At 48.0% G+C, this 15,760-nt stretch overlaps 1 protein-coding gene across 1 annotated transcript in view; it reads left to right on the top strand.

Moving 5' to 3' along the window:
• The window catches only part of ATP8B1 (ATPase phospholipid transporting 8B1), a 101,199-nt gene that overhangs the window by 54,921 nt on the left and 30,518 nt on the right, over window positions 1-15,760 (top strand). Inside the window, exons 19-20 of the mRNA XM_075128396.1 lie at window positions 760-871; window positions 6,258-6,333. Coding sequence (XP_074984497.1) covers window positions 760-871; window positions 6,258-6,333 — 188 coding nt within the window. The remainder of the gene's footprint in view (window positions 1-759; window positions 872-6,257; window positions 6,334-15,760) is intronic.

Genomic DNA, 15,760 nt, shown 5'->3' with positions numbered 1-15,760 from the left:
TTTTCTGGATTTAAGAAGTCTCAGATGAAGCCTCTTTGGAACTCTTTGCTGCAAACAAACTGCACAATTATGACTATAAATAGGATCCACTTACTGAGTAAACTTCATGCTGGCAGTTTGTTTTAGTCCATACCGCCTATTATGCTCTATTTAGTAATATTAACCACCTGTTAATCACTCCTTATCTGCTACCTTTACCACCTTGTTAGTGGTATTGGATAGTGCAAGACTTCATGGTGTTCACTGTCCCTCTTAAAAGCACTTCTGTTACCTTAGGCTCTTGACATTCCCTCTTTTACTTTGTGAGTTCAGTAAAACATTATTTAAACATAGTGGGAAACATGTCTTTAAAACGTAAAATTCAGTATCTGAAGTGGAGAATTTATTATATAGTTGTAACTATTGTAAACAAATCCTATCTGTAACTGGGAAGGAATACAATACACAGATGAAAATGTTTCCTGTGGTGTCCTACATAATAACTATCAAAGTCATCTAGTTCTGTAATGGTGGTGTTTTATTATTATCATAGTACCTAGGAGCCCCAGTCATGGACCAGGACCCCATTGTGCTAGGTGCTGTACAAACAGACAACAAAAAGATGGTTCCTGCCCCAATGAGCCTACAATCTAAGTATAAGACAAGAGACAACAATATATTCTTCAGTATCTAAGTAGCTTCATTTTACGCTACAAACTAAACCTGTTTTCTCTCTGGATTTTTCTCTTATTAAATGCTTGTGTTTCCAATAACTTCCAGCTCTTGGGTGCTACAGCTATTGAAGACAAACTACAGGATGGTGTTCCAGAAACAATTTCCAAACTTGCAAAGGCGGACATTAAAATCTGGGTGCTTACTGGTGACAAAAAAGGTATATTTACATTACTATAATGATAGCAGAAACATGTGAGCTTATGGTTGGCAGCTGAAGCTAGACATATTCATACTAGAAATAAAACTCAAATTCTTAACAGGGTAACTCATCACTGGAACAACTTCCATAGGGATGTGGTGGATTCTTTGTCACCTGAAGTCTTTAAATCAAGACTGGATATATTTCTAAAAGATATGTAATAGCTCAGACGGAAGTTCCGCTTAATGCTGAGTTTATTGGGTGAGATTGTATGGCCTGTATTGTGCAGGAGGTCAGATGTGATGATCATTATGGCCTTAACCTATGAATTATTTTTAGAGAAAAATCTTTGCTATATATCCAAATGAGAAACTAATGAATGACAATTGGCTACCAACCAATTAACTTGCCCAATCACAAGGGTAACTGAATGGAAAATAATGTTGATGACAGACATGACTTTAACAGAAGCTATTTCCATTAACAACTCCTGTTTCTACGGTTATAAAACCTGTCTGATTCATGCAAGTGAATTTTGTCTTTTAAGTTGCTGGGACAAAAAGGAAACTTTCTTCTTAAAGGTGGTTTGCAAAAGAGAATAAACCTTTAAGTGACTTGCCCACCATCACACAGGAACTTGGTGGTAGAGGCAGGGATAGAATCCAATTCTCCAGGGTTCACCTGCTTTAACCATGGAACCATCCTTACTCTTCCTGCCTCTGAGTCTCTGCCTCATTCACTATGCACCTTCCAAACTTCTGCAACAATGAAGCAGGGGTTCTTCAGATGAGTTTCCTTAACTATACAACCCTAACTCATCCCCAGAGCAAGTCCATCCTCAGTTCAGAGGTTCTGTGGACACAGTAGTAGGTGATCATGTTATGAGGTTATCCTAATGCATACGCACAAGGAGGCTGATACAAGGGCATTTCCTAACTTCTGACATTTTGAACGTTGATGTTCATAAGGGTGGTTTTGGGTGGCTGGGTGGGTGCAATATCCTAGGTTATTAAAAAGGCAAACAAAAAACCAAATTCCATCATGTAGTATCATATTGACACTCACGTGAGTCATCACTAAGGTTGGAACCAAGTTTAGATCCACTGCACAGCACGTAGACCCCTGCTACTTGAGTTATAACGGAGTAAATGAGGATAATAGTAGGTTCTCCTTAAGCTTGGAAGGATCAGATTTTTACCAGGAAATGTCAGTTGCATTATACAAACCAATGAAAAAATATTTCCATTGATGATGATCGAAATTTACAGAAAAGCAAAGTAAGAAAAACGCTTCTTGAGAATTTAGAACATGATTTAATATTAAAATTTAGACATTGATGTTGGCAGTTTGTGTTTTAATGGTTATAAAACTAATATAAAATGATTAAAACCCATGATTTTGCATAACTGAACAATTAAATAGATAAAAATTAAAAAAAGCTTACAAATAAAAATCAAGGTTAGCCATTGAAATTATTTTAAAAAAAAATTCTGTCAAGCCTAGTTATCCTGTTTGTGGATGAGAGGAATGAGATGCATCCTTTGCCCCATCCCCTCTGACCTGTCCCTATCCTTTCTTTCCCCCCCACTCCTGGCTCCTTGTTCGACTCCCATTCTCCTTGACATCCCAGTCTCCACTCCTTAGGCGTCTTGTGCCACTTTTCTTGCCTACCAGTCCCAGTCTCTGGACTCATTGTCAGAGTCCCAGTGACTCCCCCTCTCCACAAGCAGTCCCAGTATCACCAGTCTCCTTGTTCCAATCTTTGCCTTTCTCTCCCCCGGTCCACCTTTTGTCCCCTCTGCATTCAACTTGGGCTGCTTCCTATGCTATGGTGCCTTGGTGCCAGCAGGGGCATCGCTGAGAGCACAGGAGACAAGGCTCCCTGCTCTCAAGTCCCAGCTTGGAGCAGCCACTAAAGCAGTGGTCACCAACCGGTCGATCACGATCGACTGGCTCATCCTAGGGGAATCTCCCCGTCGATCGCGATCTCCGGTGGTGCAGCGTGGCTGCCGCTAAGGCAGGCTTCCTGCCTACCCTTGCCCAATGCTGCTACTGGAAGCACCCAGCGCAGCACCGTGGCCCCAGGGGTGGGGGGGCAGGGGTCTCCCTCCAGGTGCTGCTCCTGCCTGCAAGCATAGCTCCCGCAGCTCCCATTGGCCAGGAGACCTGCATGGGCAGTGTTTGCACAGAGGGGCTGCACGTGGAGCCCCGTACCTCCCACCACCTCCCCCAGGGCGCAGCGGCACGTTGGCCCCTTCCAGGAGTGGTGGGGGGCTGGGGTAGGCAGGGAGCCAGCCTTAGCAGCAGCTACACTGCACCACCAACCAGGAGCTGCCGGAGGCAAGTGCTGCCCGGTGGGAGGCCGCACCCCAGCCCTGAGCCCCCTCTTGGAGCCAGCACCCCATATCCCCTCCTGCACCCCAAACTCCCTTCTGCATCCCAATCCCCAACCCTGACCCCCTCCCAGGGCCTGCATCCTGTACCCCTTCCTGCACCCCAACCCCCTGCCCCAGCCCTGACCCCCCTCCCAGAGCCAGCACCCTATATCCCCTCCTGCACCCCAACACTCTGCCCCAGCCTGGAGCCCCCTCCTGCAACCCAAACTCCCTCTTGGAGGTTGCACCCCTCACCCCCTCCTGCACCCCAACCCCCTACCCCAAGCTCAGCCCAGGGCCCCCTCTCACACTGCGAACCCCTCGACCCCAGTCAGAGGTGAAAGTAAGCCAGTCCGGTCCAGTACAGCATACCAGCAAGAGCCAGTGCCGGACCAGACCAGCTTCCCCAGCGGTGATTTAAAGGGCCCAGTGCTCCTGCCACTGTGGGGAGCCCTGGGTCCTTTAAATCATCTCTGGAGCTCCGGCAGCGGGGCTTGGGCGGCGCTTTAAAGGGCCCAGGGCTCCCTGCAGTGGCAGGAGCACCGGGCCCTTTAAAGCACTGCTGGATCCCAGCTGCCGGAGCCAGGCTCAGGCGGGGATTTAAAGGGCCCGGTGCTCCGGCCACTGCAGGCAGCCCCCGCCCGAGTCCCGCTGCCAGAGCTCCAGGCCCTTTAAAGCACCGCCAGAGTCCTGCTACCGCTATGGGTCCTTTAAATCCCCACTTGAGCCCAGCAGCCAGAGCCCCGGGGCTCTGGCAGCCGCGCTCCAGCAGGGATTTAAAATGCCCGGAGCTCTGAGGCGGCCGGAGCCCCGGGCCCTTTAATTCACCCCTGAGCCCTGGGGCTCCCAGCCGCCTCTGCAGCGGAGTGATTTAAAGGCCCCGGGGCTCCCAGCCAGAGCCCCGGGGCCTTTAAATCGCCTCTTCCGGTTGAGGCCACGCCTCTTCCGGTTGAGGCCACGACCCCATTCCAGATGGTAAATCCTTTAAATTACTTTCACCCCTGGCCCGAGCCAACAGCCTGCACCCCCTTCCGAACCCCAACCCAGTGAAAGTGAGTGAGGGTGGGGGACAGCAAGCGACAGAGAGGGGCGGGATGGAGTAAGTGGGGCTGAGCTTTGGGGCAGGGGCAGGGCCCTGGGGTATCGGCGGGGTAGATCCTGGTTTGTCCTTAGATTCAAAAAGTGATCTTGGGCATAAAAAAGTTGGAGACCACTGCACTAAAGAAGGCCCTAGATAGCCCTAAGTTGTAGCATGCTTAGTCAGTCTGTGGGGATGGTGCATGCACAGTTCTGTCACACATAGGAGCTGTGGGAGGAAGAAGCCTATTCAGTTAGGATGGAATCTTTAGAGATTTTAGCTGTTAAAATTAAACTCTGGCAAGTATCTGAGCATGTGCAAACTGACTTTTTCAATGAGTCTGTTTTGGACAGATATTCACAGGGATGGCAAAAGGCATATCCCTTATGCAAAAGGCCACCCCATGCTACGTTTGGGGGTGCTAGAACTTTTTTTTTTTTAAACTCTCAAGAATATAACATGGACCACACACTCTATTATTTTCCCCTAGCCCTGTCGTCTGAAACAGGTGGCCTGCTCAGGTTTAAAAAAACAACAACAAAAAAAGGCAGGCTGACGCAGATAACCAGTGTGGAAAATTTCCAACCAAACACTTTCACAAAGTTAAAAGCAACTAAAAACAAGGTCTTATAATGGGAAATGTCAGGCCATCTTAATAGGTGGTGCTAGCAGTGCAGTCTTTAATAACTGCTTTATTAATGTTGTTTAGTTTAATTTAAAGGTGCAATGAATTTGATGACATAATCTTTGAGCTACTATTGTATTTTTAAGGTTGCAAGTAAAGAAGAATATAACCTACAAATACAATGATCTTCAGTGATCTTGCTCTTGTTTACCTAATTATTGTAGCATATTTAATAATACCAACCACTGTACTGAGACCCTTGAAATATCGAGCCATACTGTGACTTTTCCATTAGATATAATTGCACTTTCTTCTTCTTAGTTTAAGTTAAACCATTATTCAACATTTTTGTATTTATGTACCTACTTCAGTGTTTAATGAGGAGCCTGCCAGTTTACTTGTTCTGTTTGTGTTTTTCTCATTTGAAATTTTATCTTAAAATTTCTTTGGAAAGTAAGAGTTTCTTGAGACAGGATGGAGTCTTTGTACATAGATTGGTCAATTATCCTACATATGGCTAATTAAGTCAGTTGAAAGGTAGCACTGTATTGAGGTTTACTGATCGCAAACTTGCTGTGCTGAAACTTGAATCTTCAAGTCATTTTAAAAGCCCCAGAGTACTATTAATCACTATCTATAATAATTAAGGCTACTTTTTAGTCTTGTGTATTTTTAGTAAAAGTCACGGCCAGGTCATGGGCAGTAAACAGAAATTCATGGCCCGTGACGTCCATGACTTTTACTAAAAATACCCGTGAATAAAACTTGGGACGGGAGGACTGCCCGGGGGCCCAATAGGTGCTGGGGAAGGGCAGCCCAGGTGTTTGGGGGGGGGGGCAGTGGCGCACAGCCCAGGACCCCTACTGGTGCTGGGGGGTGGGATTGTCAGGGCCAGCAGGCCCCCTACCAGGTTCCGCTTCTCCCTCCCCGCCAGCAGCAGCAGTTTGGGTGTGGGAGGGCGCAGGGGACTGGGTCATGGGATGGGGTGAGATAAGCTCTGGGCAGCGCTTACGTAGGGGGGCTCCCCAGAAGGCAATATCCCTCTGACTCAGCTGCTAGGTGGAGACGTGGCCAGGCAGCTCTGCGCACTGCCCCCGCCCAGAGCGCTGGCTTCGCAGCTCCCGTGGGCTGGGAACCACAGCCCATGGGAGCTGCAGGGGTGGTGCTTGCAGGTGTAGGGGCTGTCTGAGCTACCCTTGAGCCAGGCACACTGGCTGCTGCAGAAGCCGTGGAAAATCACAGAATATGTGATCTCTGTGACAAACTCGCAGCCTTAATAATGATTCATTAAAGAATCGAACTAACGTGTGACTTTGTTTGTTACAGAAACTGCTGAAAACATTGGATTTTCTTGTGAACTTTTAACAGATGAAACTACGATCTGCTATGGAGAGGATATCAGGTAAGTTACAAGCATACAACATTTCTTTGTGTAGGAGTTTAAAATCTCAAATTTCAAAATATTCTAAGTAAGCACACTGTTCCTGTGGCTTTCTTTCTTTATCTGGCTGTCTCCTTTGATTCCTTCTATAGTGGTGCTTACAGTGCCTTAGCAGTGTAACTGAGACTCAGGCTGTGTCTACTCTACGAGCTGGAGGTGTGATTCCCCTGCTCGTGTATGCATAATTGTGCTTGCTCCTAGCAAGCCAGAGTGAGTGCAAATAGCAGTATACCCACGGTAGCATGGGTAGCAGCGGTGGAGGCATGGCTGAGCCATGCAGAATACACACCCTTATCAAGCTAGTGCAAGTATGTGTACATCAGCAAGGAGAATCACGCTCCTAGTTTGTAGCACGGATGTAGCCACAGTAGTGGCCAATATTCAGTTATGCTGTGGTTTGTGGATTTTTTTTTTTAACTATTTTGCATTTCAGTTTACCAAGGCAACCTACTCATTGTTAGGTTCACAGCCATGAAATTCACTGCCATGAAAAATGTGTCACAGACCGTGAAATCTAGTCTTGTGTGCTTTTACCCTATACCAGGGATCTCAAACGCAAATGACCACGAGGGCCACATGAGGATTAGTATATTGGCCTGAGGGCCACAAAAATGACACCCCTCCCCCACTGCCCCTGGCCCTCCCCCACTGCCCCTGGCCCTGCCCCACCCCACCCTTTCCATGAGGCCCTGCCTCTTCCCACCCCTCCCCCGCTGCCCCCGCCCCACTCCGCGCCTTCCATGAGGCCCCACCCTGCCCCACCTCTTCCCACCCCTTCCCTGCCCCCATTCCAACCCCTTCCCCAAAGTCCCCACCCCAACTCCGCCCCCTCCCTGCCCCTATTCCAACCCATTCCCCAAATCCCTGCCCCTGCCCCTCCTCTTCTCCGCCTCCTCCCCTGAACATGCGGCTCTCCGCTTCTCCCCCATCCCTCCTGGAAAGCGCTAAGTGCTACCAAACAGTTGTTTGGCGGCGGGAAGTGCCTGGAGGTAGGCAGAGGAGCGGGGACGCGGTGCGCTGGCGGGGAAAGAGGGAGGTGGGTGAAGGGACCTTGGCAGCAGAAAATAACTCATGGAGGCAGGAAGGGCATGGGGAGCTTGGCGGGTCACAGCAAATAACTCTGTGGGCCGCATGCAGCCCACAGGCCGTGTGTTTGAGACCCCTGCCCAATACTATACAGATTTCACGGGGGAGACCAGTGTTCCTCAAACTGGGGATCCTGACCCAGAAGAGGGTTGTGGGGGAGGTCACAAGGTTATTTTAGGGGGGGGTCATGGTATTGCCACCCTTACTTCTCGGCTGCCTTCAGAGCTGGGTGGCCGGAGGGCAGTGGCTGTTGGTCAGGCGCCCAGCTCTGAAGGCAGCACCTGTGATCAGCAGTGCAGAATTAAGGGTGGCAATACCATACCATGCCATCGTTACTTATGCACTGCTGCTGGCAGCAGCTCTGCCTTCAGAGCTGAGCTCCCAGCCACCAGCTACTGCTCTCTGGCCACCCAGCTCTCACGGCAGCGCTGCCTCCAGCAGCAGCGCAGAAGTAATGTGTGGAAGAAAAACGCAGTCTTCACTCTTAGGTTGTTTGCAACAAGTCAGAGACAATTTATTCTCAAGCAATTGCAAGGGGGAGAGTGCGCACGGGATTCCCCTTTCCACCAGATAAACAATTAAGGCAAGCATCTATACCTTTTGTTGCATACAATAATGATCAACAGCCATGTCTTGTTTAGACATATTCCTTCCTGATATCTTACTTTTCTCAGCAGCTCCTGCTACAGTCTGTGTTCCATTCTTATCTAATACAAGGTCAAAACAGCATCTCTTACAGTTTTCCCACTCACTTCCCACTCGCCCACGCCCTGCCTTAAAGTCTCGCATTATTAGAGTAAGAGTTAGCCTGACTCCTGCTCTATTCCTAAGAACACTTAAGATATCTGCGTCCAAATCCCCTTTATCCCTTTTTTTACTTCCACAAATGGTAGCAGTATCACAGCCCCAGTACAATAACCTTGTGACCCCACCCACAAATCCATTTTGGGTCAGGACCCCTACAATTACAACACCGAGAAATTTCAGATTTAAATAGCTGAAATCATGAAATTTATAATTTTTTAAATCCTATGACCATGAAATTGACGAAAATGGACTGTGAATTGGGTAGGGCCCTACTCACTGTGGATCAGGCAGAAACATGCCTTTTAAAAACAGTGGTGGTAATAAGCCAACCATTGTTGGCTTTATAAACTTGATTCTATCCCAAGAACTAAATAACTCACTTCAGCACCTTGCATAAGAACTTTCCTAAGTTAGGAGAACTGAGGCTTGTGTAGCACTTTTCACCCAGAAAATTCTAACATACTTTACAGACTGTAGAAGCTATCTATAGTTAAGACATGTAATATCTGTTAGTCTCTAAGGTGCCACAAGTACTCCTTTTCTTTCACCGTAATACAGTAACCTCTAGTATGAAAATATAGCAACTGTTTCACAGAAATAGCAACACAACACAACATTTTACAGCAGAAATTGAAGATTTTTTCCCCTAAACAAATTTACAAGAATGGGGAAACTTAAGATATCAAGTTATAATCACCGAGTTGGAATTTGTCCAGAATACCATAACTAACACTCTTACTTTTATAAAAAGTGCCATGCATTTTTAATAACTATAAGAGGCCAGGATTTTCCCTTTTCATTTAATTTGAAAGATATTATCAGTATCAGGGCAATGCAGATTACCCTTTGTGTTAGGGCTTTGGAGCAATACTGACTCAGAATGCCACCCACTGAGTTGTTAACCACTTCTTCGAGATGCGTGTCCCTGTGTGTGCTCCACTTCACGTCAAGGTGCGTCCCAGCGCCTTCGATCAGAGATTTCTACAGCAGTACCCCTAAGGGCTGCACACGCGCTGTGCCTGCCTCTCGAGCTGTCAGTGTTTAATAGCGCGTGACCAGCCCGGGCTCCTCAGTTCCCTCTCTACCGTCCCCGGCTAGAGACAGAGTTCAGCAGTGCTCTTTCAGATTAGCTAGTTAGTTTGTTTCTCAGTTTAGTTAGATAATTTTTAGTCATTAGAATTACTATTTAGGTAAGTTACATTAACTGTTACATTTATTTCTCAAAAAAACCCAAAAACAAAACAACCCAACCTCCGCGGTTATGGACATGCGTGGCTCCCCAGGCTTCAAGAGATGCGCCTCCTGTAATGATGTCACCCCCACCTCACATGGGCGTTCACAGTGTGTACACTGTTTGGGGGAGTCTCATGTACCCCAAAAATGCGTCCACTGTATCGAATTGAAAGCGCAGACCCGCAAGCAGGGAGCTCAGACTTAAAATGCTGCTCCTGGAAAACTCTCTTGGACCTGCATCTGACCCTGGCCAGCAAACCTCTGAGACACCCTCCAGCAGCAAAGCCAAAGCAAAAAAAACGGCCAGCTTCCTTCTCCCCCTCAGGAGCCATTCCTCGGGGAAGAAGTTAGAACTGGCTCTCCTGTCTCCGGTAACTGCCGCTCCGCGGATCTGTACCTTTACACTCTGTACCTTACACTCGGCAGGCATCTCAGGGGTCGGCTGCCCCACTACATGGTGCTAAGGCTCAGGGCTTTCAGTTGTCCGCCTCTTTCAGCTCTCCCTCAGCCACCTCTGTCATTATGGTGCCGAGAGCTGCCACAGTGCCGAGAATACAAGCGGCGGCTGCGGCACCGTCCTTTGATCATGTAGCGCCGATTTTGCAGCCGCCGCTCTTGGCACCGAGCCTCCTGCAGTCTCCAGCCTCCCTTAGAGTGCCGGCCTCAGGGGCACCTACTCCGCTGAGCCAGCTTCCACCTCCGGGACACCCTTCGATGCGCCAGCAGATGCCCCAGCAGAGACTGCCTCCACCAGCTACACCAGCACCAACTCCTGGTCAGTCAGCTCCACCGCAGTTTTTACAGCCAGAGGAATTAAGGGTGTCCCGTGCTCCTGAGTCTCCTCTTCTCAGCACCAGTCTATCACGAGACCTTTAGCACCCTACTATCAGTACTCCCCTACCACTTCAAGCCCCTCCAATGAAGTGTGGGAGGAAGAGGAATACGATGAACAGATGTTTTCCTCTCAATACTCTCCCCAGATTCAGTTACCTACAACTGGGAGACGCATTACAGCATGATCTCAATATCCTCATGGCTATCCACAGTGGTATGGCTACCCAGAGCAGTGGCCACACTGCGGTCCATGGACCGACACCAAACCACACTCAGGTGTTTCATGGGCTGTCAGACCTTCCCCACTGCTGGCTTACACTGACACCCAGATAAGACCTGAAGTGGCCGCCACACCTACAGAGGACACTGTCCCACACACCACCTCTATGGCGATAATACCACAAGACGCCATGGTACCCCCACCACCTCCCCCTACTGATGAGCTCGCTCATTTTCAAGAGTTGTTTCAGAGAGTAGCGGAAGAGCTCAAGATTACCCTGGAGGAGGTACCTGAAACACACCACGAGCTTACAGACATCCTGCAAGCTACGACCTCCTCCAAAATAGCCCTACCAATTAATGGGGCCATTATGGAACCTGCAAAAACTATATGGCAGACCCCAGTCACAATAACACCCACTAGCAAGAGACTGGACTGCAAATATTTTGTCCCATCTAAGGGTTCTGAGTTTCTATTTATGCACCCATCATCTAATTTGCTAGTGGTCAATGCAGCCAATCAGAAAAACAAATACCAACACTTCCAATCCACTCCATCGGAAAAAGATAACAGGAGACTGGACTTCTTCGGCCGCAAAGTGTATTCTTCTTCCACTTTGCAATTTAGATTGGTGAACTATGCAATTTAGATTGGTGCTCTTAGCAAAATATGACCACAAAAATTATGCTACGGTAATGCAATTTATTGATGACGTGTCAAAGGATAAACTACAACAGTTTAAAGCAGTGGTGTCCAAGGGCCAATTGATCTCCTGGGCAGCTCTTCAAGCCACCCTCGGTGCTGTGGACGCAGCGGCCAGATCCGCAGCCATGGCCATCGTCATGCAGCAGGCCTCATGGTTTGCTTTTTCCTCCTTTTCGAAGCAGATACAGAATACGGTTGAAGATCTCCCCTTCAATGGAGATAAGCTCTTCTCCTCTACGACCAATGAAGTCCTTCACTCCATGAAGGACTCACGTGCCACACTCCGATCGTTAGGCATCCAAACACCTGCCTCAAAGAAGAGACAATATACATATCAGCTATACCAACAACCGTGTTACCATACCTTTGTGCAACATCCACCTTTAAGACAATATGGTACACAACAACGACATAGGCCCAGGAACCAACAACGTCTCCCTCCGCAAACAACAGCGACCCACCCTCCTAACCCAAATAAACAAATCTGAAGTCTTGATTGAGGGTATAGAAAACCTCGCACCATCTCCAGCGCCAACTCCAACCAACCATTTCTTTGGACACTGTTTGCGTCCGTTCCTGGCCAACTGGAAAACCATCACTACAGACAGATGGGTCCTGGAAATTATCAGATTGGGTTATGCCATCCCCTTCCTCTCCTTACCTCCTACCCACCCTTCCATCCCGTCCCTCTTCAGGGACCCCTCTCACGAACAATTGCTCTGTCAGGAGGTACAACACCTCATACGTCTCGGAGTAATAGAGGAGGTACCCCCTCAACACAGAGGGAAAGGGTTTTACTCCCACTACTTCTTGACAGAAAAGAAAAACAGCAGTTGGCGCCCTATCCTCGATCTTTGACGTTTGAACAAGTTCGTCAAGAAACAGAAATTCCGGATGGTTACTCTCCCAATGATAATTCCGACACTGGAGCAAGGAGATTGGTTTTCAACCCTCGACTCCAAGACGCATATTTCCATGTCTCTATCCACCCTGCCCATTGACGTTTTCTCAGGTTTGCTCTGGGAGCGCAACACTACCAATACAGAGTCCTTCCATTTGGCCTCTCCACCACACCACGTGTCTTCTCCAAGATGCTAGCAGTTGTAATAGCACATCTCAGGACAAAAAGGGATCCTCATATTTCCTTACCTGGACAATTGTCTCCTCAAGTCTCCCACACAGTTAGAAGTGAACCACGCAACTCTTGCAACCCTTCACTGCTTCCGCACCTTGGGCCTGCAAATAAACAAAAATAAATCTACCTTACAATCTACCCAACAAATCGACTTCATCGGCACCCACCTCGATTCTACCACTGGTCTTGCATCTCTTCCCCAGGACAGATTCCAGACAATGGGCAACCTTATTACCCAGATATGTGCCAGCCCACAGACTACAGTCTGAGACTCCCTACACCTATTAGGATATGTGGCCGCTTGCACATTTGTGGTCGCAAATGCTCACCTGTACATGCGATGCCTTCAGGGTTGGCTAGCCATGGTATACAATCCAAACAAGCAAAAAGAAAAGGAGTACTGGTGGCACCTTAGAGACTAACCAATTTATCTGAGCATAAGCTTTCGTGAGCTAGAGCTCACTTCATCGGATGCATTCAGTGGAAAATACAGTGAGGAGATTTATATACACACAGAACATGAAAAAATGGGTGTTATCATACACACTGTAAGGTGAGTGATCACTTAAGATGAGCTGTTACCAGCAGGAGAGCCGGGGGAGCGGGGGTGAGAAAACCTTTTGTAGTGATAATCAAGGTGGGCCATTTCCAGCAGTTAACAGGAACGTCTGAGGAACAGTGGCGGGGGGGGGGGAATAAACATGGGGAAATAGTTTTACTTTGTGTAATGACACATCCACTCCCAGTCTCGATTCAAGCCCAAGTTAATTGTATCCAGTTTGCAAATTAATTCCAATTCAGCAGTCTCTCGTTGGAGTCTGTTTTTGAAGTCTCTTTGTTGTAATATTGTGACCTTTAGGTCTGAGATCGAGTGACCAGAGAGATTGAAGTGTTCTCTGACTGGTTTATGAATGTTATAATTCTTGACATCTGATTTGTGTCCATTTATTCTTTTACGTAGAGACTGTCCAGTTTGACCAATGTACATGGCAAAGAGGCATTGCTGGCACATGATGGCATATATCACATTGGTGGATGTGCAGGTGAACGAGCCTCTGATAGTGTGGCTGATGTGATTAGGCCCTGTGATGGTGTCCCCTGAATAGATATGTGGGCACAGTTGGCAACGGGCTTTGTTGCAAGGATAGGTTCCTGGGTTAGTGGTTCGGTTGTGTGGTTGCTGGTGAGTATTTGCTTCAGGTTGGGGGGCTGTCTGTAGGCAACAACTGGCCTGTCTCCCAAGATTTGTGAGGGTGATGGGTCGTCCCTCAGGATAGGTTGTAGATCCTTGATGATGCATTGGAGAGGTTTTAGTTGGGGGCTGAAGGTAATGGCTAGTGGCGTTCTGTTATTATCTTTGTTGGGCCTGTCCTGTAGTAGGTGACTTCTGGATACTCTTCTGGCTCTGTCAAATTTGCATAGGCTAAACAAGTTACTAACTATGTCCCAGAAAGTCAAGGACTCAGTTCTGTGGTGGACCTCTCCCATCAACTTCTGCATCGGGATTCCCTTCTGACAAGATCCCCCTTCAATTTCCATCATCACAGATGCATCCTTCACAGGATGGGGAGCACACATGGGCCACCACACCACTCAGGGTCTCTGGGCCGCTTCAGAAACCCAGCTTCACATAAATTTGCTAGAGCTCAGGGCCGTATGCAATGCCTGCCTCCATTTCCTTCCCATCATCCAAAACCGCTGAAGTCGAATCATGACCAACAACATCATGTGCATGTTTTATGTCAACAGACTGGGGGGAGCCTGGTCACACTCCTTCTGCACAGAGGTGGTAAAACTTTGGAACTGGTGCCTTCAACACAACATCCATATCTCCTCCTCATACTTGCCAGGTTCTCAGAATACCACCACAAACGAGTTCAGCCGATCATTCCCCATAAAGCATGAGTGGGAACTCAGCAACACCATTCTTTCCAACATCTTCCAGACCTGGGATTATCCCCAACTGGATCTATTTGCACAGCAACAAACAAAAAATGCCCGACATTCTGCTCCAGAGCAGGCCTGGGGAAACACTCACAGGGAGATGCCTTTATGCTCCCATGGACCGAAACTCTTATGTATGCATTCCCACCAGTGCCTCTATTGCACAGAGTAATTCAGAAGATACGAACAGACAGAGCCAACATCATTCTCATAGCCCCAGCATGGCCCAGACAACCATGGTACTCCTTCCTCCTGCGCATGTCGGTCAAGCCACCCATTCCTCTTCCCCCACTCAGCAACGTCCTATCACAACGCCGGGGACAACTAATTCACACTGACGTACATCATCTCCACCTGAGGGCCTGGCTGATCAATGGTTCTCTAATGCGGAGTTAACATATTTGGACCAAGTGCTCACTGTCTTGCTACACAGCAGAACACACAACATGCATACTACCTACCTGCAAAATGGAAATGATTCACATCTTGGTGCACTGACTTGGTGCAAACTTACCTCTCCAGTTTCTGCTTCACTCCCACTGATACTGGATTACCTGTTACACCTTAAAACATCTGGCCTCTCTCTATGAGCTCACTCAAGGTCCACCTCACGGCAGTCACCGCCTTCCACCAATGTTACGGTCTGTGCCCATCCAGTCACCAAAAGTTTCCTGAAGGGTATCCAGACGTTATACCCAGACGTGAAACCACCTGCTGCACCTTGGGATTTACACCTAGTCCTCAAAGCCCTGATGGATAAACCCTTTGAACCGATGGCTAACTGCTCCCTTCTCCACCTATCCATGAAGACCACCTTCCTCATAGCAATCACATCTGCCAGACGAGTAGGAGAAATGGGGGTGCTTATGGCAGACCCTCCGTATACTACATTCTTCTGCGAAAAGGTCACATGCCTCGCGCATCCAAAGTTCTTACCTAAGATACACTCTTCCTTTCACCTCAATGAGCCTATACACCTCCCAACATTTTCCCCCAAACCTCACGCTAATGCCTTTGAAACAGCAATGCACACTCTTGATGTTCACAGAGCATTAACCTTTTACCTGGATAGAACAAAACTGTTTAGAAAAACCCCCAGACTTTTTGTCTCTACTACTCAGCGCTCACAGGGAAATGCTATCTCTACACAGAGACTTTCCAACTGGATTGCTGACTGCATACGCCTTTGTTACCAACTCAGGCAAATGCGCCCTCCTACATCGATTAGGACACACTCTACCAGAGCTGTCTCCACCTCCACAGCCTTTCTCTGTAATGTTCCACTGTCTGACATATGCAAGGCAGCTACCTGGGCATCGAACCTTCCCTTCACCAATCACTACGCTCTCATCCACACTGCAGCGTCCGACACCAGAATGGGTAGAGCTGTCTTGTCAGCAGCCTCCTTGTCTCGTCTGAAGTCC

This window comes from Caretta caretta, chromosome 5 (assembly GCF_965140235.1).
Source record: "Caretta caretta isolate rCarCar2 chromosome 5, rCarCar1.hap1, whole genome shotgun sequence".
Classification (NCBI taxonomy): Eukaryota; Metazoa; Chordata; order Testudines; family Cheloniidae; genus Caretta; species Caretta caretta.
The sequence above is the reverse complement of the archived record's forward strand: the minus strand, read 5'-3'. Positions and strand labels throughout refer to the sequence as shown.